Below are 27966 nucleotides of genomic sequence, written 5' to 3'. Positions count from 1 at the left end.
CTGCTGCCTCCCAGGGCTGCACACTGGCAGGAGGCTGGAGTGGGGAGAGAAGCCTGGACTTGAACCCAGGAGTCCAATATGGGATGAAGGTGTCCCAGGCAGTGTCTTCTCTGCTATACCAATCCCATGTCCTAGAACCTGGTTCTTGATAGCTAGTAATACTGAACCTGGTGACTTGGCCCAGTGGAGAATCATAATTACAGCTTGCGGATGCAGGGCAGGCAATAGGTGCTGGCAGGGGACAGAGCTGACACTTCTCTGGGGTAGGGCTCTGACACCCTTCCCAGGGAGCAGACCTGGTGCCATCAGAGTGGGGCTGCACCAGACATGGTCTGCGCACATACAGAGCAGTGAGGGCCCTAAATGGTGCACCCTATCCTCCCTGGCAGATGAGTTAACCACACCATGAGCACCACATGATGGTGCCAGCACCATAAATTCCTGCTGCCAACCTCTGCCAAGGGGACAGAAAGCAGAACGCACCAAAGGAGGGGGAGTGGACATCTTATACCAAAATCCCGGTGCTGCCTGCAGTGTCCTGGGTGCATGGACATCTCCCAGAATGCCCCACGAGTGGCCAGGGCCCTGGGTGTGTGCACACACACACAGCCTTGGGGTCTGGCTAAACGGATGTAAAAAGGTGTAGCCTGCCCAGATCTTTTTCAGTATTCCCTGGGGGCTCCCATGGCAAAGCTCTGGAAAACTGGGGATGGGAAAAGGCCACAAAGGGGTGGACAGAAGGAAGCAACTCTTCCTGCCCCAAGGGGGACATACAGAAAATAAACCCTGCACTCCTGTCACTTTCTGGCCGCACAGACCTGGCTGGGGGTCAGGCCCTCAGCAGCCCCTCCCATTGAGCAGGGTGCGTCCCTACCAAATACTTCCTACTGAGATGAGTGCAGTGACACACTGCAGTAATGGGCAGACAGACAGGGCAACAGCTGCCATACAAATGTTGCCAGAAAGGTGACCAGAAAGGCTTCCAGCCCCTTGAGCCAGCAGGGAAGGCTCTGGCGCCCCCTGCTGCTGGAAATGCCCACAGCGGCCACAGCCAGGACATTCCCCGGCCAGTGGGAGGACGCTGAGATGGCGGAGCCCAGCATTCCTGCTGGTCTGGAGTGCTGAAACATCTGGGCTCAGCGTCCCTGCTCCATCCTACGTGTGTGGCATGGCCCCTGCCCTAGTACCAGAGAGGCACCTTCAAAATCCAACTGGGCTTTGGGCTACCCTGACAAGCTCAGTCCACGGGAACAGGAAGCTCTCTTGTGACCCTGACATGGTCCAAGATGCAGTGGCGTGAGGCTGAGTGCTCCTGTCACCCAACATGTTTCACTCAGTGTACTCAGGGACACCTGTTACCTGCATGACCCTGCAAAGCCCCCTGAGTGCTGGCAATGAGCCGCAAGTGTCCCAAGTCAGTACCCTTCTCCAGCAGGAGTTTCCTTCCAGCTTCCAGGCCATTGCTCCAGACACTCCAGGTCTAAGAGCTCTGTGCAGGGGCAGCCATTGTGGCACATTGACCCAAGCTATTGCTTGCAGTGCCAGCATCCCACATGGAATACTGGTTTGAGCCCTGGCCGCTCCACTTCTGGTCTAGCTCCCGGCTAACATGCCTGGGAAAGCAATAGAAGATGGCCCAAGTGCTTGGAGCCCTGCCACCCATGTGCAAGACCCAGATGGAGCTCCAGGTTCCTGGCTTCAACCCAGACCAGCCTGGGCTGTTGTAGTCATTTGGGAAATGAACCAGCAAATGGAAAATCTCTATCTCCTTCTCTGTCACCTTCCCCTATTTATATAAATAAATAAATAGATGCCCTGTGCAATTAGGGAATGGGTAAAACCTACAAAACACCCATTCCTGGTGTCTACTCTGGCACAGGCATACACAGACTGACACATTTATCCCACATGCATTAAGTGAGCACCTGTTACATCCTAGATGCTGTGGACATGGCTGTGAACAGGACATGGGTCACTGGCTGTGTGGAGCTGCAGACTTGTGAGAGTGGGCTGAGAGAATCCAGACAGGAAATAATTCAACCAGCCATGCTGCAGCAGCACAACATGCACACGGGAGACCCACAACAGGCCTGGCTGCACCAGCTGCAGACCAGTCAGGGTGGTGCAGAACCCTCACTCCCAGCTCCCCTGGTGTCAGTAGCAGGCCGGGCCCCCAAGCAAGTTCAGCAAAGACTCCGACCCTGGCCATGTCCTTGGCACTGCTGTGATATGAAGGTCTTCCTAACTTTCATTTAAGTCAGGGTGCTGAGTTCCTTCCTGCCAAACCTGACAAGTGGAGGCAGCTTGGTCCTGGGGTGCAGGGCATAGCCCGAGGGTGTGAATGGGGAACTGACTTAGGGGGCCCTTGATATGCCACCTGCTGATCAGAAAAGGGGTAACTCACTCTTGGAGTGTGGTGATTACCTGTTTCACTACTGGAAGTCAAGAGGCGTTTCTGTCTTCAGTTTCAGCAAACACATTTGGCTACACATAGAGAGGCAGCAGAAGCCACCCTGGGGTCAGCAATCTATCAAGGCTGATGGTAAAACCTGCCCAGCACCAAAGCCTCCCTTCCTGGCCAGCTGATCCCCCCCTACCCCCTCCCCGCACCCCCAACCCTGGCCACCATCCTGCGTCTGGCCATGCCTGCTCGGTTGCCCTTGCCAACCACACTCCAACTTCAGGGCTAGAAATCGCTGTGGCCAGAGCAGTCAGCACACAGGTGGGCTCTGTCTGGCCTCTGGAGTACTTTTTGAAGGTTTGAGCCCAAATCTGAAAATCGTGTGCTTTTCTTCCTCTTTTAAATAAGTTTATTTTGTATCACTTAAAGAAAAAAACTAAGTTGGAAGATAGACAGTAACAGACAGGAATCTCTGGTTCACTCCCCAAGTACCCTTAATAGCCAGAGCTGGGCCCAGTCAAGGTCAGGAGCCTGGAACTCAATCCAGGTCTTCCATGTGAGTGGCAGGAACCTGGGTGCTTGAGCCATTACTTGCTGCCACCCTGGGGCACATTAATAGGAAGCTGGAACTTGGAGTGGAGCCAGGCCTTAAGGCCAGGTGGTTTGCACCTGGGATGCAGATGTCTCTCAGGTGGCATCATAACCCCAAGCCAGGTGCTTTACGCACAACCCCAGATGTTCAGCTTCTTGGTGTTTCCACAGAGCAGTGGCCTGGACAGGACCGCCCTGAAGGTGAGGCATGCTTTCTCTCATCTCCCCCACTGTGGACCTCCGACAAGTCCTCAGTCCACCCTTTTGTAGAGACATAGTTCATGGAACTCACATCTCCATCCAATGTGGGAAATCAGAAGAAAGCCAGAGAAGCTCAGCCAGCTCTCCCTGATGCCTGGCCTCTTCCCTGGGTGTGGAGTTGGTGGGTGGCTCCAGACACAGACACTGCACTTGGTGTCACTGGCTTTGCAGAGCCACGCAGCTGACTGCATGGGCACAGCTATGGGAGTAGGGCTGGGCCAGAGGCCATACAGGCAGGGGGATTGCTCAGGAGGCCATGCCTGGCTGACGTCAACCTGGGGCGGCTGAGTGCAGCCCCTATTCAGGCCCAGACAGCTCCAGGGGCTCTCAGAGATAGAGGAAGGCCACCAATGCCAGCCTTGCCATAAACCCTGCCCGTGTTCAGTGAAACTCAGCCTTGGCTGCAGAGTTTTGTGTGCCTGATGGGACCTCTCAAGCTTGCAGCAGGGACACAGCCTGAGCACTTAACCTCAAAAGGTTGGGCAGGGTATGGAGAACCTGCCCAAGGTGACCTTCAAAGCCATCCTGGCTCTGATTTCCTTAAGGTTCTGGGAATTCTAAAGAGAGGAACTCACTGGACAGCAGAGCTGCCTCCCGAACATAGTCTAAGAGGGTTGTTCATGTGTGTTTTCCATGTGCTGTCTCCTGCTGAAGTGCCATTCCTGCCCCATGTTAGGTACCTATGCGCACGGATCAGCACTCAGGGAATAAATCTGTTGCATTCTCCTCTATCCTAGGTCCCAAGACCCTCAAGCGTACCCGGGAGGCAGCCAGACCACCTGGTGCTGCCCAGGATGCTGGAATGGGCTCCCTGTACCTGCATCGCCTTGACCTCTGGGAAGTCCCCCGCGGAGATCTGGTATTCTCGCTGCAGCTGAATGTAGATTTCCGGCAGCCTGCTGATGAGCTCCCGCTTCTTGTTTTCCTTCCCAAAGACGCTGGGCATCTCCTTCTTCAGGTAGCTGATGATGTAGGCATGCACCTGCAGGGGTACATTGCAGGTGAGGGCCTGCCATGCAGGTACCCACAATCAACCATGTTCAGAGGCAGAGGGAGGGTGAGGCCCCCAGGGGCCAAAGCAGAGAAAGCTGACCTCAATGATATATTTGAGTTGGGGGCAGGGCAGATCTACAAAGTGGATGAGCCCCTCACCTCCCTGGGAGAGTAAGTGGAGAGAACCCCATTGCTGAAGGTCGGACAGAAGTGCAGGATCCAGAAAAAGGCATGGGGAAGTGAAATGTGACAGAGCAAAGGAGGAGGGGACACTTGAGTGGGCCTTGAATGGTGGGAGGAATGAGTGCCAGGGTGGGTAGAGAGCGTATGAGGGAGGGTGGTGGTGACAATAGGACCAGAGTCTGCGGGGTCACGGCACATGAGGTGGGTGGGAGGCGTGGGCAGCATTTAGCCTCTGCTCAGGAGGTGCTGGGAGCTGCTGGAGGATATAGAGGGAGGTTCTGCCAGCGCAGTATCTGAGCAGATGATGGTTCTGGAAGAGGGGGCACACTAATGCTGTGAGCTCTCCTACTTGCCAGGTGTGCTGGTAAGACCGTGGGGGCAAGGCGGGGCTGCCCTGAACATCTCTTTCGGCTTTCTGCCCTGAAACAGATCCGAGGAAGAGTGGCTAACGTGGGGAGATTCCATGGCCATGGCTGAGTGGAGTCTCCAAGGGACAGGAAGTGAGCAGATGGCCAACAGCTGAGCCTGGTGACTGACCAGCAGACCTTAGAGACCGTTTCACCTACTGCTTGGAAGCACCAGGAAGTGAAACTGGAGGTGACATAGATGGCTGATCTACCCGGAGATGGTGCCTCATGAGCAGTGAGATCAGAATCCAGCACCTCCACAGGCAAGGTGAGGCCCCGGGTCCGTGCAGGCTCGGCATCCAAATCATTTCTTTCTTTTTAAACAAGATTTATTTATTCAAAAGGCAAAGAGAGATATCCATCTTCCATTTGCTGACTCACCCTCTAAATGCCTGCAGCAGTGGGTTAGGGCCAAGCCAAAGCCAGGAGTCGGGGACTCCACTGGGTCTTCCACATGGATGGCCCAAGCACTTATGCTATCATCAGCTGCCTTCCCAGGTGCAGTGAGAAGGAGCTGGATCAGAAGCAGAGTTGCTGGAACTTTTAAAAAACAGATTTATTTTGCTTATTTGAAAGGTAGAATTATAGTGAGAAAGAAGAAGAGAGAGATCTTTCACTCTCTGTTTCACTCCCCAAATGACCAGTGACCAGGGCTGGACCAGGCTGAAGCCAGGAGCTTCTTGTGGGTCTCCTCTTCATGTGGGTACAGGGACTCAAGCACTTGGGCCATCTTCTACTAGTTTCCCAGGCACAATAGCAGGGACCTGGGTAGGAAGCAGAGCAGCTAAAATTTGAAGCAGCACCCATATGTGATGCAGGCACTATGGGCAGCAGCTTAACTTGCTATGACACAGCGCCAGACCCAGGACTTTGCCCTAGTATACAGACACTGAAGTTATTTTTGCAGGAGGCCAGCTGCCTGGGCCCAGCTGGCAGGAAGATGCTCTCTCTCTGGGATAGGATGCCTGGAGGCCCAAGGGTGAAGCCCCAGAAACCTGGATCACAATGCTTGCTGCTAGTTGGAATGGGACATCCCATTGGGAGAGCTCTGTGGCCACTTCTTCAGCATTACCCCTCCCCCTTGTGCTAGGCCCACTCGGGGACAGTAAGCCACACTCATTACAAAAGCTCCTTTTGTGTGGCCTGAATTCTCCAGACAATTTAGAAGTCAAGCAAGTAACTAAAATAAGTGCAGATGGAAAACAGAAGAGTGATTACAAAAAGCAAACAACAACACAGTTATGGAAAATCCTATTAAAGAGAACAGACTCCTACTGTAATCTTGGGGCAGAATGGAAACTGAATACCAGGGTAGACAGAGACATTCCACAGCTTGCCTGATGTAAGCTGGGCAGGCCCAGTGCTTGAACGGGCTAGGACGGCTATGTGGGGGTTATGTGCCTAGAGCACACACTGCTGCCACCTTCCAGTAGATTTGGAAAGATGACTCTAACTCTGTCACTGGCAAACTGGTTCACTTCCTTGGTGTTTCTGATGAAAACAAATGAACAGCCAATGCTTCGAGAGATCCAAGCAAACCAAAGTTTGGGAGCCCTTGATTTCCGATTCTGGCTTTCAACTGTGTGCCTGAGGACATGATGCTGACTAAGCTGTAACACCAGAGAACCCTGCCATGGACGTGAATATCTGGTGTGCAGTATGGGCAGACCTGGGGTGGGGTCCCCCAAAGACATGTTGGTATTGTCACACTCTGCAGCCCCTCTCATCACTGTTGTGGCCTCAGCCATCCTGGAAACCTTGGTACTGGAGCCAGCCCCTGGAGCAGGAAATGGCTCAGCTTCCCATCCATAAGGTCTTCTCACTTAGATGCCCTCTCCCAGAGCCTGCCAGGTGGGCACCTCTGAGCTGCCAACCCCTGACCAGGCAAGGCTTAGTCCCTGCTCCCATATCCATGCACCTGCCACACCTCTCCACCCACTGACTGGCCTCACCTCTGTCATCTTAGATCCTGTGATGTTTACTGGCCGATGACTGAGGTTACTACACAATGCGTGCACGGTTTCCAGTGCCCTGATCTCGTGCCAGGTCTCAGTTCCCTCCACCTCCTCCCACTTGCCTCATATTATCTGTGTCATGACCCTCAGGTGACCTGCTCATATGGCAGGTTGCTCTCAGGCCCATCCCCTAGTTCTAGAAAGTTCCACTGGCCTGCTCTGCCACAGCCTCTGCATGGCTGCCCCACTCTTATGTCTTTCCTGGAGTGTCCTAGGCAATAACCCAGGATCAGAGCTCCCACAGGGGGCAGGCGGGTGCTGATGTGAAGTTTGTCAAGTTCCATGGCAAATGGTGATTCTGGGAAATATGAAGACTGAATCTGGAAGGGATCTCTGCACTGACGTTATCTTTTGATTCCAGGAAATTCAAATGATATGTTCAAGGTCATACAGCTCGCCAGGAGATGGCAGAGCTGGCACTGCACTCAATGACCTCACTCCTGTCCTGCTGGAATTAATTAGTCCTGTGGCTATGAACTAAAATCTCCAACACTGCTAAAAATCTGGAATTCCAAATGAGGTGTGACCTATGGAATAAATGTATGGAAGCTGTGGCTGCAGGCATGATATCTGATCAGCCCCAGGACTTTGGGAAGTTCTGGAGGTCACTAGTGTACCAGAAAACAGCTATGTTACTGCACACCTCCTAGAACACCACATGGGCATGCAGGAAGAGCCCGCACCTGAGGGGCTCAAGGCCACAGCCAATTCCAAAGGCTGACACCTGCCCTAAAGGGTAAAAGATCCCAGCAAAAAAGCACCAGAGGGCCAGCCCTGGCCACAGAAGCAAGTGGAAACAGAATGAGGGTTTCTTTTCTTCAGGATGAAGCAGAGGAGGAGTAGGAAGAAGAAGGAAGGGAGGAAGGGGTAGGCTCAGGCCCTGGTCCTTGCCGGATGAGCTGCTGCGGGGAGCAGGCATCACCCACATATCCAAGTGTACCTTGCCGTGAGAAGAGGAGTGTAAGTGTCCCCTGCTACTGACGGCTGAGGACTAGCTGGAGTGGCAGGGACTGTGGAGGAGGCTGTTTGACCTTCACTGAACCATGAAGGAATTCCTCAGACATGAGGGCTAACAGGAGGAGTGTGTAATTCATGAGGATAGGGCACTGCTTCAGTTTTGCCTTTCCCTACTTTCAAACAGGAAAAGCCCCAAGTCAGCTACCAAGGATGACTGGGGGCCAAATCATACAGAGCCAAATGACAAAGTGTCCAAAGTGTCAGTTTCTCTCTGGGAATAATGACTTGCTGTGTGGAGAAGGATCTCCTCTCTCTGAAATGCACCTGAATTCACACACTGTTCTCACCCTAGAGAGGCTGCCACAAGTGCCATTAATGTGTTCAGCAATGTGTGTGTATGTGTCCCCAGCAGTGAGATGCTCGGACTTGAGTGCCGTTGCTTATATTCACCCTAGGCATGGAGAGCATCCCAGGCAGCTGCGGTTGGGAGCTACCAGTGTGCATGGCAGGACAGCACCATTTGTGGAATTAACTGCTGGGCAGTAGCTAGAGCAAGGCCACCTGGCCAAACCCAGCCCCACATTGGCCTCTACTCGTTATAAACACCCCCACCCCCCGAAAGCCTGTGTGGCGAAAGCCTGCATGGTGGTAAGCTCAGCCAGAAAGGCAGAGAACATGTAGCAACAGGCAATCAGCACATTTTAAAGGTGGGTTCACAACAACATGTCAATCTCCAGTGAACAAACCGGAGCCCCAGAAGCCAGCCCACAGGGTTGGTGAGTGTGAGATGGCGAGGGGGGCCAAAAAAAAGCTTTGTTATTCTGTTCAGATCAAAAGGCACTCCGAGAGCACGTGGTTTTCCACATGGTCAGAGGGGGACTTGAGGATCCCCCACAGTCACCTAAGGTCAGTCTTCTGAGAGAGGCATCCTTATAAGGGCTCTAGCGCTCCCACCAACAGCTCTGGGCTGCCTGCTGTGCTATTTTTAAAGACCTGCCTGGGACCAAGCATTAAAGCAATCTCATCAGCCGCTGACAGAGATTTACCCTTGAGCCTACATCCAGCTGGGGTGCTAACAACATCTGATTTTTGCATGGGACAGCCAGGACAGCCGGGAAAGCTGGGCTCTGCCTGCAATCTGTGCAAGATTAAGCAGAGAACCCATTTAGAAAACCAGCTGAATCCCACAGAGCAGTAACAGGGAGCCCTGGGAAATTGCTGAGTGTTTCTCTTCAGTTTTATGGGTTCCTTCCTCAAATGTTGCCTCATTTTTTTGTTGAGCAAAGATTTCCAAATGGGTGGGACCCTTTCCTGTTCTTGGGCAATGCATTCATGAAGGGTGAGGTCTGGCAGTGAACAGGAAACACTGGACTGCCATGCACAGGTCCCTGTAGCACTGCTATAAAGTCTGTAAGCTCTTTCATGTGGCTACTTTAATTACAGCTAGAGAATATGAAGCTATATTTTCCAAACCCTTGTTGGGGTTCTCACAGGATAGCTTACTTTAAAGAATCCTTCCGTTACCCTGAAGGGCATCTCAAAGTGTGAACAGCCTTAGGAGGGTGTCCCGATCGCATAAAATATGATCTTGAGGTTAACCCAAAACCCATTCCAACAGGCTTCTGGTTCCTTAAAATGGAGAGTTATGAAAAACAAACAACAAAAACCAAATCTAAGAAAAAAGAAGTAGGGTGATGCTGGGAATTCACAACAGCTTTTCATGCTATCATAAAGCCACGACACTTGGAGTTTGATTAAGCTAAGAAGGCACCTTCTGGATCAGATGGGAATATGATGTTCCAGGAATAAACACCCCATCCCCTGCTCTGCCCCAGATTGGACACTTCTTAGGTTACCCCTTAAGTTGTGGGTTTCTGTGGATGGAGTATTCTGTGGAAGAAACAGAATGACAGCTAATTGCAGAAAGCAAGGACACAGGGAAGGAGCTAATATAGATGCTGTCCATTCCGGCTTGTGGGCGGACACTCCTGGACCAGCAGTCTGCCTGGGGTTGGAATCTCTATCTTGCACCCTGCAGGCTATTATGGCTCAGGGAATTAGTTCATCTTTTCCAGCCTTAGTTTCCTCATGTGTGAAATGAGGATAACAAAGCCAAACCACATGCAATGAAGGACAGGATCTGATAAAATGACATAAGTGGTACATATCGTGCAACTTCTGGAACCCATTTAAGGAAAACTGAGGGAAGGGCTGCTATTGTGGCCCAATGTGTCAAGTTGCCACTTGCGACACCAGCATCTCAAATCGGAGTGCCCGTCTGACTCCTTGACTGTTTTCGATTTAGTTGCCTGCGAATGTGTCCGGAAAGGTGTCAGAAGATAGCCTGAGTACTTGGTTTCCTGTCACCCAGGTGGGAGACCAGGATGAAGCTTTTCACTTGCTAGCTTTGGTCTGGACTAGCCCGGGCTGTTAAAGTCTAGATGGAAGATCTCTTTCTGTTACTCCTCTAAATAAACAGATACATACTTAAACAGAAACTGGACGAGGTAGGCAATTGGCTCAGTGGTTAAGATGACACCTGCATATCACAGTGCCTGAGTCTGAGTTTCGGCTCATTTCCAGTTCCAGTTTCCTGCTAATGTGCACCCTGTGACAGTCGAAGCCCTTGGGTCCCTGCCACCCACAAGAGATCGATGGGGTCCCAGTTCTTGACTTCAGCTTGGCCCAGCCCTGGCTATTGTGGGAATCTGAGCGGTGGACCAGCAGACAAAACTGGTTAAGAGAAGGATGAACCTGCCCAATTAAAATCCTTTTAGGAAAAACAAGCCCTCCCAGAGGGAAGCATTCAGACGACTCCATGTGCACATAAGAATGACAAGTGCAGGGGCACAGCCTGCCAGTGTGGCAGTGTGCTCCCCAGGCTGTGCCTTAGTGCTGAGCTCGGCTTCTAGCACAGCCAGGAACATTTCCTGTCCCCACTCTCGGTGTGGTACTGTGCTGTGAGCAGCTGGCACTGCAAAGCTCTGACTGCAAATATCTGCACTTCAAACGTTTTCCTTTGTAAAGAGGAACAAGCCAGATACTATTCTTAGGAAGAAAAAAAAAAAACCAACAAGCTTTCTTCCCTTCAGAAAGCTCGGCAAGCTTGGCCACCCACCCGCCGTGCAGCACAGGGCCTGTATTCTCCACAGCACATGAACACAGAGCCACCCTCTGTCTTCAAACCCAGGCTGGGCCAGCTCCTGCAGAAAGGCCTAGCACCCAAGGACAGCAGGCAGCTCTCTACAGCCACCGGGGCTCAGCACTTCCAGCCAGCGCTTGCTCCTTACTGACCTAGAAACTGGAACATGGCTGCAGATGCTCAGCCCTAAGCAGGGCCTGGGGTAGGCATTCAGCCCTGTGGTCAGGATGCCAATGCCCATATTAGAAATGCCTGGGTCTACCTTTTGGTGTCCACTGATGAATTCCAGCTTCTCATCAGTGCAATGCTTGGAAGTGGCAATGATCACTCAAATACTTACATCCCTGTCACCCACGTGGGAGACCTGGATCCAGTTTCTAATTCCTCTGCTTTGGCCCACACTCAGCTGTAGCTGTTGCAGACATTTGGAAATGAGCCAGCAGATATGAGCTCTATCTGCCTGTCTCTCAACTCAGGAGGGGAGAGACTGCAACTCCAAACCAGCCTCCTGTACAGGTTAGCTTGGAGCCAGCATGCTCCTGGGGACTGGTGGGAGGCTCACTAGTTCTGTCCACACTGTCTGACTGCATTCACTACTTATGCCCGGTACCATGCTTAGCATTTTTGCACTGACAAATGGTCACACCGCATTCTCTAAAGTGTCTTGAGACCCTCAGCTTCAGCCACCTGCCCAAGGCCACAGAGCCTGGGACTAGAATGTGAGCAGGGTGCCTTGGGTTTGGGGCTCCATTGCTAACCCACCATGTGCTCTAGCCCTCATGCTTAATGGAGTAGAGTCCCCTGCCCCTCTCCATTGTGGCATTCATGGAGTCTCCCGGCTTACCTTGGCCAGCCTTGCTCGCTTGATGAGGTCATTGAGCTTGCGTACGGCCGCCTTCTGGGGAAGGCTCTGGATGTCCCTGAAGAGGTCCTGAGCCTCTGCCTCGAAGAGCCGGCGGTTGTCTGTGTTCTGCAGGGGCTGGGCCCAGAAGGAGCCGATGTACACACGCAGCACCTCAGGTGTGTTGATGACCTTGCCCAGGGACCACATGAGAGCCCCGTACACCCGCATCAGCTGCTGCGTGTCCACCTGGTCAGCCTTGTTCAGCACCACACGGATCTTGTCATCCTGGCCCCGGAAGGCCTTAATGGCTTCCGAGAACTCATCTGAGATATCCAACTTGTGGGCATCGAAGAGCAGGATGATCCTGTCGACCCGCTCGGCAAACCACTGCAGGACCTGGCAGAAGTCATACCCTGATGGGGAGACAAGGGCATGTTGTTGTTGAAGGATGAGGCACTTGGAAGGGCGTGGGGGTTGCCTGTGGAAAGCCCTGTGTGTCAGAGGGAAAATCGCTTCACTTGGGGCCCTAGACTGGCTATTCCTGGTTATTGCCAGGTTCTGGGCTGGCATGGGTTGAGTTTTGCCACCTTCTGTGTTTGCAAGCCCATGTAGTTCCCATGCATGTCTTATTTCACCTGGAATTAGGAGCTCTGAGCCACTACAGACGATGGCTCAAAGTTATGGCTAGTCTCACATCCCTGGGAGCACTCAAGAAGCAGGGTGGAAAGTTTGGAGGCTGCTCCCAGCTGCAGAGTATACAGCAAGTGTGTGTGTGAGGGGGTGACTCTCTGAATTCAAGCTTGTAGGGTGTGAAGAGGTCAGAGGTCAGCCAGGGCATGACTGTTTATCATTTGGACTATTCATAGCTTAAGTGGTTCACAAATACACATATTTTTAAAAATTATGTCTCTCAGCCATTCTGTGAAGTAGCCTCTTGCCAATTTCTTTTTTTAAATGGCCAGGTCCACAACATAGTCTGTTCAGCTCACTTTGGCCACCGACCAATTCAATCCAAATCATGCAGCTAAATAAACCCTCTTCGGCCCGAGGTCAAGACTCTCAGGCATGTCCTTAGGGAGGCAGATTCCCACGAGAAGCAAACAAGAGGAGGCCAAGCCCACCAGGGCTATTTTTAATCTCAAGGGGATGGGCGGCACAAGTGGAGCCTCCATCTGGCTCGGTCGGCCCCCACGTGCCACCTGCTCTGACTCCCATTCCCCTGGCCAACTGTTCCTTTCTGACTTTGGAAAGTCTCAAATATAGGAGAGTCCTGCCAAGAGTTTGGGGGAACACAGCAATAAAAGGAAGGCTTATTCCAATGCACAAAATTTTGGAACCATCCATAGCTTTGTCTTACTATGCATTTTCCATGAAGATTATGTCAGAGTCCAGAGTGTGGATACACTACTTCCAATATATTTTGACCCTCTGCCTTACTGGCCTCATTCTTTTTTTTTTTTCTTAAAGATTTATTTTTATTTCTGTGAAAGGCACTGTGAGATGGAGACTAACACAGAGAGATCTTTTGCCTACTGGTTCACTTCCCAAATGATCACGGCAGCCAGGCCTGGGCCAGGCTGAAGCTTGTAGCCTAGAACTCCAAATGGGTGACACAGACCCAATGACTCAGACATAAGAATTTGTACCACCTTCTGCTAGATTTCCCAGGTACATTAGCAGGGAACTGGATTGGGAGGAGAGCAGCTGGGGCTTGCATTGGTGTACCAATATGGGATGACAGCATTGCAGGTAAAGGCTTAATCTACTATACCACCATGCTGGTCTCTTAGATATATGCATATATATTTTAAGTTTGATTTATTTATTTGAAAGGCAGTGAGAGAGAGAGGGAGAGAGAGGGATTTTTTTTTTCATCTATTAATTCACTTTTCAGAGGGCCACAATGGCTAGATGTTGATCTGAAGCCGGAGCTAAGAGATCCTTCCAGGTTTCCCACATGGGTGCAGGGGTCCAAGCACTTAGGCCATCCTTTTCTGTTTTCCCAGGACATCAGCAAAGAGCTAGATTTAGAAGCAGAATAGCTGGGACTTGAACTGGCACCCATATAGGATGCTGGTACTGTAGACGGCAGTTTTACCTGCTATGCTGCAGTGCTGGTCTCCATTTCAGATACTTTTTAAAAAGGAGTTGGTGTTGGGCCTGGTGGCGTGGCCTAGCGGCTAAAGTCCTCGCCTTGAACGCCCCGGGATCCCATATAGGCGCCGGTTCTAATCCCGGCAGCTCCACTTCCCATCCAGCTCCCTGCTTGGGGCCTGGGAAAGCAGTCGAGGACGGCTCAATGCATTGGGACACTGCACCCGCATGGGAGACCCGGAGGAGGTTCCAGGTTCCCGGCTTCTGATTGGTGCACATCGGCCCGTTGCGGCTCACTTGGGGAGTGAATCATCGGACGGAAGATCTTCCTCTCTGTCTCTCCTCCTCTGTATATCTGGCTGTAATAAAATGAATAAATCTTTTTAAAAAAAAAGCAGTTGGTGTTGTGGTGCCTGTGTCCCATATAAGAATGTCAGAGTTCAACAGTCAACTTTGGCTCCTGACTCTAGCTTCCAGTTAAGGCAGATCTTGGGAGCAGTGGTGCTGGCTCAAGGAGTTGGGTTCCTGCCACTCACGTGGGAGACCTGGATTGAATTCCTGGCTCCCAGGTTCACTCTACTCCAGCACCTGTCATTGCAGCTATTTGGAAAGTGATTAGTGGATGGGAGGAGTTCTTTCTCTTTTCCAAGCTTAGTTCACTTCACTAACAAAATGCTACACAGCAGGGAAGACAGATTTATTGTCACAACTTCACTTGTCAATACAGGTAAATCTCCTCCCCCTCAACCCCACAAATGCCAAGTAAAAAATGTATTCCAAAGGGTAACAGCAGCAAGATGTCACTCACACAATGTTAAAACACCAAGCCAAGTTCCACAGTCTCTAGTTCAGTACTGCAGCATAGCTGCGAAACACGAGGAAGAGTTAAGGATGTTGCAGTCTCTGGGGATGGGGGAGTGTGGGATTCAGGGCAGATAGACAGTGTCTGGAAGGGAATGACGCATTCATCAAAAGAAGAGGGGTCGGTGGACTTGAACCCACGTAAAAGGGAACAGTTGAACAAGTAGCTTTAAAAAAAATAAAAACACAACAATCAGAAATGCTCTCAGCCTCCCTCTGCCCCTGAGTATCCCTTACCAGAGGAAGCCACTGCCTGGAGGGTGGGGTCTGTGATAAGTGCACATCTGGCCTGCATAGGGCACACTGTCACTTGCCACTCTGCTGCCCTGCTGGGGGATGAGGAGGGCAAAAAGGCAGCACTTGGAATATGGGCTGAGTCTGCCTCGCGCTCCTTCAGCAGCTAGCTCAGCTCAGAGGGAAGCCCAAGACTCCTTGAACAGATTCTACAGATATATGCAGACTTTGAGTCAAGATCTCACCCCGAGTCCTGTTCCTGTAAGGCCATGACAGTCAGCCTCCCAAGAAAACCCAAGAGACTGTCGTGGGCCCAGGCCGCAGGTGGGAGACTCCCAGCAGAGGAACTGATGCCTAGGAGCCACCCGGGGAGGGTGACCGGCTCAGCAGAGCCACGGCAGGAGGTCCTATGGGCGGCTGGCCAGCTTGGCCCTTCACCCAGACACCCTTTCTCTGTCTCCCTGGGGATCTGAATTAGGGTTCCTGAAGGCTCGGAAACAGAGGAAAGGGAACGCTGTGTCCAGGTGTATGTTGGAGTGGCCATGAGCTGGCTGTTTGCTGGATGCCTTCTGTCTGGTGGGGGGTGTCTTTTGTGGGCCACAGAAGCTGAAGGTGTGACGCTGTCCCTTAGCAAGTGGGGGGCACAGGTGAGTGATCTACAATCAGACATCCATCCATTCCACCAGAGTGGAATGCTGAACCTGAGGGAGTGGTGCAAAGTCCCAGGAAAGAACACATACATTCATAAGACAGGTGGTTGGCTCAGTGTAGCGGTTACAATTCCTCCAAGGATGTCTGCATTCCATGTTTGAACACCTGGGTTTCAGTCCCTGTTCTATTCCTTCTTCCAGTTGCCTGCTCAGTGTGCACCCTGGGAGGCAGCAGGTGGTGGTTCAACTAGGTCTCTGCCACTACACGTGGCATGAGTTCCGGACTCCTGGCTTTACATGGTTCAGCTCTGGCTGTTGCAAGCATTTAGGGGGTGAACAAGTGCAGGGGATATTTCTTTACCTGCCTTTCAAATAAACAACTGAAAACTAAAACAAATATATCTGTGGCAGTGTTGGCTGAGCTGAGAGTCCAATGGTGGAGGTTTCTTATCCCTTTCCTGAGCCTATTTATTTCACCTTCCCATTAAATTTGTGAGTTATCTGATCCTACAAAAATAACTGGGTTCCTGCCACCCACCTGGGAGAGCTAAGTCAAGTTCTGGTTCCTGGCTTTTTTGTTTCTCTACTAAAAAACTTTAAAAATTTGTAAAAAGAAAAAAAAAAAAAAAAAAAAAGACAGTCTTATTGCATCTAAATAGCCACAATCGCCAGGGCTGGTCAGGCCTAAGCCAGGAGCTGCTTCTGGTCTCCCAAGTACTTGGGCCATCCTCCATTGCTTTCCTCTGTGTCCTACTTTCTCCTCTGCGAAGTGGGGCCAATAATCGTGCCCAAAGACCTCACAGAGCAGCCAAATTAAGATCAGGGAAGCATAGAATCTGCTGGGTACCCACAGAGCTCTCAAAAAATGTTATCTGCTGTCCATTTTTAAAACTTTTCTTTCCAGTGTCTGGTGCAGAGTAGAGGTGGGAGGAAGTGCTGTGCATGCAACAAATGTTTGCTAAAGGACTTCAGTCTGGGGGAAGCAGAGTATGCATCCAGGGGGTAAAGAAACAGTGTAATGACACTTATGCCAAAGGAGAGAGGCAGTGCATGGAAAATGGATACGAGAACTCAAACAAGGAAAAACCATTCCTATTTTATAAGCAGAGCAATGGGCTTGGGAAGGCCTTGTGGACTTCCTTTACTTGCTTGGAGAAGGGATGGCATTCTACCTGTTGCTTTTAAAGAGGCAATAAACCTGGGATTGTGGTCATGGACACTGGCCAGCTCCAGGAAGCCGCCTGGGAACTAACCTGGCTGAGATAACTTGAGGCACACATCTGTGCCTGGCAAGGTGGCAACAAGGAGTATTCTCAACATTCTGTTACAGAGGATGCTAGCTTCCTATCAGAACCATAGTCAGCCACCCTGCTAAGCAGGCCTGTGAAAGGCTTAGCCACCAAAAGCTGATGAAGAGCCATTGGTCACCCTCAGACTGCATGTGGCCCTGGGCTACTGTTTGGTTTGATCTTCACAGGGTTGTTGTAAAGATTCATTTATTGAACTGAAACTCACATTAGCAATAGCCAGAGCTGGGTCATGATGAGGTAAAGAGCCAGCCTCTTGATCCAGTTCTCCCGTGGGGGTAGCCAGGGACTCAACTACCCAAGCCATCCCTTGTTCCCTCTCAGTGTGTACATTAGCAGGAAATTGGAATCAGAAGCAAGGCTAGTACCTGAATTCAGGCACCCCAATACAAGAGCTGGGAATTCAAAGCAGTGTCTTCATCTTAATTTGCTTGCCCAGGAAAGTTTTTATAATCTCGATGATGGTGGTGGTTATACAAGTACATGCACTTACTTAACACAAACCTTGGAATTTTCCAATTATTATACAAGTATGTTATTCCAGGCACTTAGGAAAGTTTGTAGAAAGATGAAATTAAAAGTTTGTTTCAGTGCAAAGACTTTTAAGACTCCATACAGTGTCTTCGCAAAATACATTTTCCATGAATTTTTTGAAGACCCCTCTGTGCAGTGTTCACTTTCTTTTTCCTAACAAAATAAACATCTGTGAACCTGCCACAACTTAGTGAAATGCCCTTCTACCCTGATAAAATTGGCTTATAGAGTAAAAATATGGAAGAAAAAACCGCAAGGTTGCTAAACTTGTTTAACGAGACCCATTTCCACAGCCTGTTGAATGGCCCAGGAAGTGGAGATGTGTTTGTTCAGGGGCTGGGGTAAATCATCTGGCCATATGTGAAGGCAAAGGTGGTGAAGGGAAAAGCCCAACCTTTAGAAGCAGTTCAGTCTTAGCAGCCATTCAAGAGCCCTAATGTAAAATCAGGCTCCTGACTTGAACTCTGGGGGCTGGGTAATTTCCTCAGTGCCCTACCTTCTGGTCAAGGCAGTAAGGTAGGCAGGCTCTCACGGTGACAGGAGAAGAGCAAGAAGGCTCAGAGTTTCTGAGAATCAGTTTCGCATGGCCTAGATAGTAGATCTGTGTGTGTGCTTGTGAACAGGCATGTGGGAAATCGTGTGTGTATGCCCATGCAGAAATGCACCCAATATCAGAACCTTCCCATGGTACTCACCATATTTTCAACCTTTACTCATTCAATTATGGGAAGGCAAATTCCTTAAGAATTTCAAGTACTTGTTATGGAAGAAAACAGAGGTGCAATCAGGCCACCTGTTTAAAAATCCCTTGGCAATAGCACCCAAAAGCTTTGGGAGCTGAAAAAAGAAACTTTGTCCTGCAGAAGGTGGCAGCCTGGCATTCCTGGCTGTACATTCTGGGAACAAAGGGACGGGGCAGGAAGGAAGAGGCCGCTGCCACCCAGCCAGGCGCTTCCTTTCAAAAGGAACTTTGGTCCTTCATCCCCACCAGGAAATGGCACCTGAGGAGGGAGCAGGTAAGCCAGGCAGGACTCCCCGAGGCGTCACGGGGGCTGTCTATTTTTAATAGAACAAGAGGAGGAAGAAATGGTCTCAAGTTCTTCCTGGAGCCAAGCTCTTATTTATATGAGTTCTGAACAAGATGTGTGTCCATAAAAGGACGCGGGATAATGGATGAAGCCAGAACCGTGGCCAAGTTCTCACTCCCCACATAACTCCCTGTACCCTTGGGGTGGGCAGTTGCTTGCCTAACTGAAAACAGCTAAGCTGCTTCCCAACTTTCCTCTTAGCCCAGATCACCCTGGCCTTTTGGGAGTCAGCAGACCCTGATTCAGGCTAAGTGTCATGTCTACATGTGTCAAGGGGATATGACAAGTAGCTCTCCTGGAGGGCCCTGCAGGGACACTGTTCCACGACTCTACTTACCACTTCCTGGGCTCATTTGCTGGCATGACCCCAAGGTGCCAGGCTTTACATTGACCTTGTTGTCCCTCCACACCTGGTCCAGCCAGTGCCCAACAGAGATAGACACAGAGAGCTGATGGTCCACCTGCCTCATCCCGCCCTGCCTTGTCCCCTGTCCTTTTCTTGTCTCCAGCTCTGTCTTCTCCAATCCAGTCCTCAAACAACTCTCTCCCCTCACTACACAAAGCTGATATCCAAAACTGTTTTATAGAACACATTCTCCATGGCTAGCTTTGGCCTTTTCTCATAGTCTTTTTTTTTTTAAAAGATTTTATTATTATTATTATAAAGCCGGATATACACAGAGGAGGAGAGACAGAGAGGAAGATCCTCCATCCGATGTTTCACTCCCCAAGTGAGCCGCAACGGGCCGGTGCGCGCCGGGAACCAGGAACCTCTTCCGGGTCTCCCACGCAGGTGCAGGGTCCCAACGCATTGGGCCGTCCTCGACTGCTTTCCCAGGCCACAAGCAGGGAGCTGGATGGGAAGTGGAGCTGCCGGGACTAGAACCGGCACCCATATGGGATCCCGGGGCATTCAAGGCGAGGACTTTAGCCACTAGGCCACGCTGCCAGGCCCTCTCATAGTCTTTTAAAAAAAAGATTTATTCATGCATTCATTTATTTGAATGGCAGAGCAACAGAGAGACAAGGAAAGATAGAGTGAGCTCCTCCATCCTCTGGTTCACTCTCCAAATGGCAGGAACAGCTGAGACATGGTCAGGCCAAAGCCAGGAGCTGAGAACTCCATCTGGGTGACCCCCGTGGGTGCAGGGGCCCAAGCACTTGGGTCATCCTCTGCTGCTTTGCCAGGATAGGTATCAGCAGGGAGCTGGATCAGAAGTGGACCAGCTAGGACTCAAACCAGCACCCCATGGGATGCCAGGGCTGCAGGCAGCGGCTATCCACTGTGCCACCACGTCAGTCCCTCTCACAGCCTCTTAGCAGGTCTCACTCTGCCCACTCTCCCCTAACACCCTGCACTTCCCTGTCTCCACATTTTTGCTTGTTCAGTATGCCTGGAAGGCCCCTTCTCTCCTCCACCTACTGTCACCACCCCAGATATAGTGACTCCTTCATGCTGCTCTTGCCAAGCGCTCCTGTGAGCAGAGCCAAGCCTTCTCCATGTCTGCCACCCCACAGGACGGGCTCTGTCACATCCACGTGGGTTCCCCCCTTGCAAATTCTCACAGAGTTCCCCACTCTGTAATGGTGGGTTCCCTTGATATTTTAAGGTAGAAGTTCTGTGAAAGCAGAGATTCCAGCCCCTGTAGCTCCTCAGGACTCAGTGTGGCTTACCCCTCCAAAAGTCTAAAGAGAGCTGCCATGTGCCCTGGAGCCAGCTACCAGGCTCTGGTATTCATTCTAAAAGACTGCAATCAGGGGTTCCGTGAGACACCCATTCCTCCATGATCTAGCAGATGGGAGTTCTTTCTCCCGTCCTTTCTCAAATAAATACGAAATTTTTCTTACATGAAAAATAAAAATTTATTAACAGGATAGACCTCAGGTGTTTATAATTTGGGGCTGGTGCTGTTGTACAGTAGACTAAACCTCTCCCTGTGGCACCAGCATTCCATACAGGCACTGGTTCATGTTCTAGCTGTTCCACTTCCCATCTAGCTCCCTGCTTGCGGCCTGGGAAAGCAGCAGAGGATGGCCCAAAGCCTTGGGACTCTGCTCCCACGTCGGAGACCCAGAAGAGGCTCCTGGCTTCAGACTGGCTCAGCTCCAGTCATTGCAGCCATTTAGGCAGTGAACCAACTCCTCTCTGTAACTCTGCCTTTCAAATAAAAAATAAAATAAATCTTAATACAATTTATTTAAAAGGCAGAGCATGAGCAAGAGACTGAAAAAAAAGGGAGAGTGGGACATGGGGACACACATACACACATCTTCCTTCTGTTGGTTTGCTCCCTTTCTTTAAGTGTGTGCAAGAAGGCCACAGAAATACATTCTACATTTTTCCCAGGCTGAGTTTACTTAGCAACCATAAAAAGCTGTCTGAAAACATGACTTACTGAGTCCAAAAGGATAGTTCAAAATAATCAGTAAATACTGACTCCTGTCCACTGCACTCCTGCCTGTTCTGACAGCTTTATATCAACACAGGGAAACAGTCCAAGGTGAGCCTTGTGACATGCCCATGAGGCAAGTGCTGTTTCGTAGCCCCCTTTACAGGGAACCCAAGAGGTGAAATAACTGAGGGTGTGGAGCCAGGCTCAGGAACTTGGATCCCAGAGCCTACATCTGTATCTACTGCACTGCACCCATGACTATATAGCCAAGAGTGGAATTTTTATTTTCTTCTTTTCGGTTTGTGGCTTATGAAGCACTCCACAATGAACATATGTTTATAATAAAAATGAGCATGACGTAATGTATTTGGGCTAACATCTTCTATGATGGGGCTTTCAGGTGGCAGGCATTTGGTCTAGTGGTTAAGATGTCCTCATCCCAGGTCCAAGTGCTGGGGTGCCAGCTCCAGCTCCTGGTTCCAGTTTCCTGCTAACACGGACCCTGGGAGACAGCAGGGGATGCCTCATGTAGTTGGATCCCTGCCACCCTCATGGGAGACCTGGATGGACTTCTGGACTCCCAGTGTTGGCCTGGCCCAGCTCTGGCTATAGTAGGCATCTGGGGATGGGACTGAGCCAGAACCAGCAGTGGTGGTGTTGCCTCTGGTTGTGCTAAGGGTGAAGAAGTTTCTGTCCTTGCATCTTGGCCCTTCTCCTGGGGAAGAGGTGGCCTACAATCAGCAGCCATTTCCAGAACAACAGGAACAAGTGAATGAGAACACACACAACGGTATGCGTTGTTTTCTCTGCCCTCTATGCACCCTTGCTATGGAGCTGGAATCCACCTTCCCCCTCAGCTGGCGGGACATGGCGCTCTCAGCAAAGGGAGGCTCCAGTGTGGGGAGCCCAGAAAGTCTGTTTGGGGAGCAGAGGCTGTTCTCTGCTTCTAGGCTTCCATTTGGGAGTGGCCACCCTGGGAGAATGACATTGGCTACAGTGAAACACAAGGTTGCTGGAACTCCAAGTCTTAGGGTATAGTCCCTGAACACACTGAGATTTCAATGAAGCCAAGTGCCAGATGCTCCTAGCAAGTGGGCTTTATTTGTTTTGTTTTGAAAATAGATTTCTGCTTTATTCCCCAGAAAGCCATAACAGCCAGGTATGGGCCATGTCAAGGGCAGGAGCCTAGAACTCCATCCAGGTCCCCCACGTGGATTGCACTTGGGCCAACTTTGGTTGCTTTCCCAGGCACATTAGCACAGGCTGGATCAGCAGTGGGGCAGTGAGATGCGAACCAGCACTCTTAACATGGAATGCCAGTGTCACAAGTGGTGCCTTAACCCACTGTGCCATGAGCTGGCCTGACAACAGGCTTCCTGTGCACTTCCTCAACTATCCTTTTCCCATCCCTCCCCCCAGGGGGTTTAGAACAAGACTCTGTAAATCCATTTCTCTGTGCCTGTTTCCTCATAGAATAAACAAAGCAGCCTCCCAGCCCGTCCTTTTCCTCTGGGGGATGTCGCTTGTGACTATGACACATGGCAGATATATGGGCCAGTGTCCATGCAGGGTCCTTCAGGAGAGCTGCCTGTCACAGGAGCCTGACACATGTGGACGTGAGACAGCCTGGTGAGGTTGGCTCGTGTAGTCACATGACCGAGTGACTGCTGGGCTTTGCATCTCAGATTGGGGATGAGGTTGAGAAGCAGGCCTGGCTGGGGGGGGCTGAGGGCTGGGCCCTGGGTAGAGATAGCAATCCTGGCTGGAGGGCGAGACAGACACAAACTATGAAGAGAAACCTCCAAGTCCCAGAGCCAGGTCTAACTGCTTCATCCCACTGGGCCTTGGTTTGTGCATCTACAAGATGCATCAGATGACTGATATGACATCATCCAGGCCTTAAAGTACAGCTACAGGCGATGGTGCTGCAAAGGAAACTTCTCTGAAACAAAAAGCCAATTTCTCAGAAAGATCAGTTCAACTAAGTGCCCGTTTAGTGCAGAGATCGACCAATCACTATGCCTGTGGAAAAACGAAAAACCTTCCAGGGCAAAGTGTTATGTGCAAAACATAAGGTGCCACTTGGTATGTCGACATGCCTTATGGGAGTGTCTGGGTTCAAGTCCCCACTCCACTCCTGATTCTAGCTTCCTACTAATATGCACCCTGAAAGGCAACAGTGAATCTGCCACCCATGGGGGACACCTGGATGGAGTTCCTGGCTAATGGCTTTGGCCTGGCCCAGCGCCAGATGTTGTGGGCATTTGGGGAAGAGAACCAGTGAATGGAAGATCAATAAGATAAGCAATCTTATTGAAAGAAACGCCTATCAATAAGATAAACAATTACTTCCAGATGCACATGGAGGGTATGGCAGTACACTGGAGCCTGCAGAGGACACCCGGAACCATAACAGAGGACAGAGGACAGAACAAATTGATCAACAACCCCAGCAAAGAGTTGGCAGTGAATACCCGGGCAAGTGGATACTCTAAGGTGGACTATGTCAGCCAGTGGAGTCTGGAGAGATTTCATCACGAATGGAGTGGCAAGATCAGCAACAATACAGAAATGTTGAACTATCAAAGCCACTTGAGCAAGACCCCTGGAGCATGCCCCATACTGGGGACCCTGGGATCGTTGGGAGGCTAGGTACGGCTTCTCCCCTTATCTTTCTCTTCCCCACAAGATACAGCAAGGAAAAAACAAAATGTCAAAACAATGATGTCACCCACTTTCCTCTAGCCCTTGACCCTTCCCACCCTAATCAAATACGTAAAAATTACCAAAAATAAAATGTAGTCCACCTTAGTGTTTCCACTTGCCCAGATTTTCACTGCCAACACTTGGTTGGGGTAGTTGATCAATTTGTTCTGTCCTCTGTTCTGGTACCAGGTGTCCTCTGCAGGCTCCAATGTACTACCATATCCTCCATGTGCACCTGGATATACTGTCCAATACTCTGTCTGAGCCACTGAGGATGCTCAGCTTTGATACATGCATCTTCCTGGTTGGGGTTCTGAGTCCAGCAGTTCAATTAGGGTGCCTGTGGAATGGCCAGATTGGCAGCATTCAGAACAGTTGAACTATCGAAACCACTTAAGCAGTGCCCTTGGAGCATGCCGCACATTGAGGACCCTGGGATGGTTGGGTGTGGCTTCTCCCTTTGTCTCTCCCCTTCCCCCAAATACAGGAAGGAAAAAAGAGAATGTGGAAACAATGGTCTTACTCACTTTCCTGTAGCCCTTGACCCTTTGAGCCCTAATCAACTATGTAAAGATTATCAAAATTTAAAAAAAATTATTAAAAAATAAATAAAATTTATACAATTAAAAAATAAATAAAAAACCTTCAGATGCTACAGAAATACAAATGAGTAACTCCAAATGGTAAAATTTCAAGTAGCAGATTTTATTATATTCTGTCCCCTGGATTCATGTGCTACCTAGCATTTTTAAAAACTTTTTTTATTTTAAATTTTGAACTTTATGGTACAATTCTGTATAGTCTGGAATTTCCTTCCCCCCAATTCCCACTCTCTGACTGATTTTCCCCATATTGTCACAAAAGTACATTCCTTCATAAGGAGTTACAATTCCATCAGTCTGCTTTTTAAGTGTGCCCCGACATTGCTGGTACAGACAATGTCAAATAGTCCACCGCTACATAGCATTTGGGCCAATTCCAAGGGTTTGGGGTTGTTTTTACAAGGGTGATTAGTTGCCTTGAAAACTTGTTTTTCTTCTCATTTAATTCCAAAAGACTCTATAACTGTAAGAAACTACCAGAGGGAAAACTATAGATCTTAAGACTCTCAAAGATGCTGCCGAAGACATCCAATTTAACCTCCTCTAATATTTTAAGTGGAATCCAGGAATTCATGTCCTGTACATGGAAAATGCCCATTCCTCATTTTTCCAGGGGGCTTCATGTACGTCAGGGAACAAAGTTACACACAATACACCCATAAATCAGGCAGAGTGAGTCTGGCCAAATGTCACGGGGCCTACAGGGGCTGGAGGCGAGCTGCCAGTGACAAACAGACTCCACCCAAGCCTGAGAAGGCCAAGCGGGGCTTCGACCTTGGCAACACATCTGGTCATTCTGTGGTTCAGAAGTGCAGAAAGTTACTGTTTCTTCAAGCTACTTTTCCCAGGAGAGATGGGTCAACTGGAGTAGCAACTGTGGGACCAACAACTGCTGACCCTGCCCTCTCCTCCCTCTTCAACAGCCCAGCTTCGCTTGAAGATGCTGTGGCTTGTGGAGAGCAACTGGTCACAAAGTCAGTACTAGCAGCTGAGTGTACAGCTTAGTGACTCCCGTGGCCAGACTCTTACTCAGACTTGGTCACTCTGGGCTTTGTGTCACAGATGGACAGACAGATCCAGTCAGCTGGGGAGCCACGTGTGTCCTCAAGGCCTCTTATAAAAAGATGACTGAATGGCATTTTCAAAATGCTTCGGCAACTTGGGGCAGGCGATTCTTTTAAAAGGCTGTGAGCCTTTAAGAGGCCCATTCACATCAAGAGTGAAAGATAAAAATCTGAACGGCAAGATGTCCCCTATTAGATAGTAAAGGGAAAACAAACAGCTGGCAATGCCCTGGGAACAGGTGCACTGCACACACCACTGTGCCCCTTCCAGGGGGCATTCCAGCACCAGTAAATACACACAGCCCTGAGCTCCTTTCCATGCAGCGATTCCAATTCTAAAACAGAGACAGAGACAGCTCCATCTGCCAGATTGCTTCTCAAATGCCCACAATACAGAGGCTGGGCCAGAACAAAAAGCCAGGAGCCTGGAACTTAATCCTGGTCTCTCACATGAGTGGCAGTGACTCAGTCACTTGAGCCATCACTGCTGCCTCCTGGAGCATGCACGAGCGGGAAGCTGGAATTGGAAGCAGTGCTCTGACAAGAACCTAGACATTCCGGGCCCGGCGCCATGGCCTAGTGACTAAAGTTCTTGCCTTGAATGTGCCAGGATCCCATATGGATGTTGGTTCTAATTCTGGCGGCCCTGCTTCCCATCATGCTTCTGCTTGCGGCCTGGGAAAGGCGTCAGAGCTGGCCCAACGCCTTGGGGAGCCTGTACCCACGTGGGAGACCCGCAAGAGGCTCTGGACTCCTAGCTTTGGACTGGTTGAGATCCAGCCACTGCGGCCACTTGGGGAATGAATCATTGGATGGAAGATCTTCCTCTCTGTCTCATCTCCTCTCTGTATATCTGACTTTCCAATAAAAATAAATAAATCTTAAAAAAAAAAAAAAGAACCTAGACATTCCAATAATGAATGTAGGCATTCCAGGTTGTGTCTTGATCTCAAACACTGGGCCCAAGACCTGACCCAACATTTGCATATTTTTCCCTTTACTAGCCCCCATTTATCTATTTTTTTGAATTATGAAAATAAAGCTTGTACATATTGTTTTGAAATATATATGTACTGTAGAACACCTAAGCTAAACTAATTCATATGTGTGTGACTGCAGGTATATACATTTTTAATGAGGAAAATACTTGTTTATTCTCAGGGTCAGATGTTTAGTCTGGTGCTTAAGAAGTTAGTTACCGGGCCTGGCAGCATGGCCTAGCAGCTAAAGTCCTCACCTTGAATGCCCCGGGATCCCATGTGGGCGCTGGTTCTAATCCCGGCAGCTCCACTTTCCATCCAGCTCCCTGCTTGTGGCCTGGGAAAGCAGTTGAGGACAGCCCAATGCATTGGGACCCTGCACCCGCGTGGGAGACCCAGAAGAGGTTCCTGGTTCCCGGCTTTGGATTGGCGCAATACCTGCTGTTGCGGCTCACTTGGGGAGTGAATCATCGGACGAAAAATCTTCCTCTCTGTCTCTCCTCCTCTCTGTATATCTGACTTTGTAATAAAATAAATAAATCTTAAAAAAAAAAAAAAGTTAGTTACCGCCCAAGTGCTTGGGTCCTACCACCCATACAGGAGGCTCAAATGGAGTTCCTGGCTTCTGACTTCACCCTGACCTCAGCCATGGCTGCTGTGGCCATTTGGGGAGTGAACCAGCAGATGGAAGATCTGTCAGGCGCAGTGCAGTGGCTCAATTGGCTAATCCTTTCCCTCCAAGCACTGGGATCCCATATGGGTGCCAGTTTGGGTCCCAACTGCCTCAGTTCCCATCCAGCTCCCTGGTTGTGGCCTGGGAAAGTAATAAGGACGCCCCAGGTCTTTGGGACCCTGCACCTGTTTGCGAGACTGGAAAGAAGCTTCTGGTTCCTGGTTTTGGATCAGCTCAGCTCTGGCTATTGCAGCCACTTGGGAAGTGAGCCAGCAGATGGAAGATGTGTCTCTGTAAAATCTGCTTTTCCAATAAAAATAAATAAATCTAAAAAAAAACTCTCGAGGGGTTCGGGCCTTGGGTTTGGGGGCAAGTGCTGCTCCTCACAGTGTGGCGGCTGTGGGGGTGCCCCTGCCGGGTCGGACCCAATGCTGGGGGCTCATACCAAAGACACTGCCACAAGGCAGTGAACAAGTCCTTGGCCTCCCCCAGGACCCAAGAGAGCTCTTTCCTCAGGATAAGTGCGCCATGAGGGAACTTGGGAACTGGGTTAAAATTCCTAGCTCCGCCCAGCTGCTGATATCTTGCAGCTGGGTGAGTTTGGAAGGGGTTCGGGCCTTGGGTTGGGGGGCAAGTGCCGCTCCTCACAGTGTGGCGGCTGTGGGGGTGCCCCTGCCGGGTCGGACCCAATGCTGGGGGCTCATACCAAAGACACTGCCACAAGGCAGTGAACGAGTCCTTGGCCTCCCCCAGGGCAGCCAGTGCACCATGTGGTGCCAGGCTTTGCCTGCAGGCCGCCTGGTGGCAAACTCTGGGGTTTTTTGATATGTTTGCTGCCTGGGGACACCCAATTTTAGTGTAGGTGGGTAGTGAATCTTGGGTGATTCCCACTCACAGGGTCATGGAAGTTTTAGGCATGCGTGGGGACTGAGACCTGGTGGTTTGGAGGGAAGTACCCAGGAGACAATTACGGTTAGTTAGATACA

The 27966-nt window shown here is 50.3% G+C and overlaps 1 protein-coding gene across 1 annotated transcript in view; it reads right to left on the bottom strand.

The window, feature by feature from the left end:
• Positions 1-27966, bottom strand: part of EHD4 (EH domain containing 4) — an 81157-nt gene that overhangs the window by 3270 nt on the left and 49921 nt on the right. The window contains exons 4-5 of the mRNA XM_004578154.2: positions 11795-12207; positions 4071-4235 (exon numbers count right to left, since the gene is read on the bottom strand). Coding sequence (XP_004578211.1) covers positions 4071-4235; positions 11795-12207 — 578 coding nt within the window. The remainder of the gene's footprint in view (positions 1-4070; positions 4236-11794; positions 12208-27966) is intronic.

This window comes from Ochotona princeps, chromosome 6 (genome assembly GCF_030435755.1).
Source record: "Ochotona princeps isolate mOchPri1 chromosome 6, mOchPri1.hap1, whole genome shotgun sequence".
Taxonomy (NCBI): domain Eukaryota; kingdom Metazoa; phylum Chordata; class Mammalia; order Lagomorpha; family Ochotonidae; genus Ochotona; species Ochotona princeps.
Note: the sequence above shows the minus strand (reverse complement) of the source record. Positions and strands in the feature narration are given on the sequence as shown.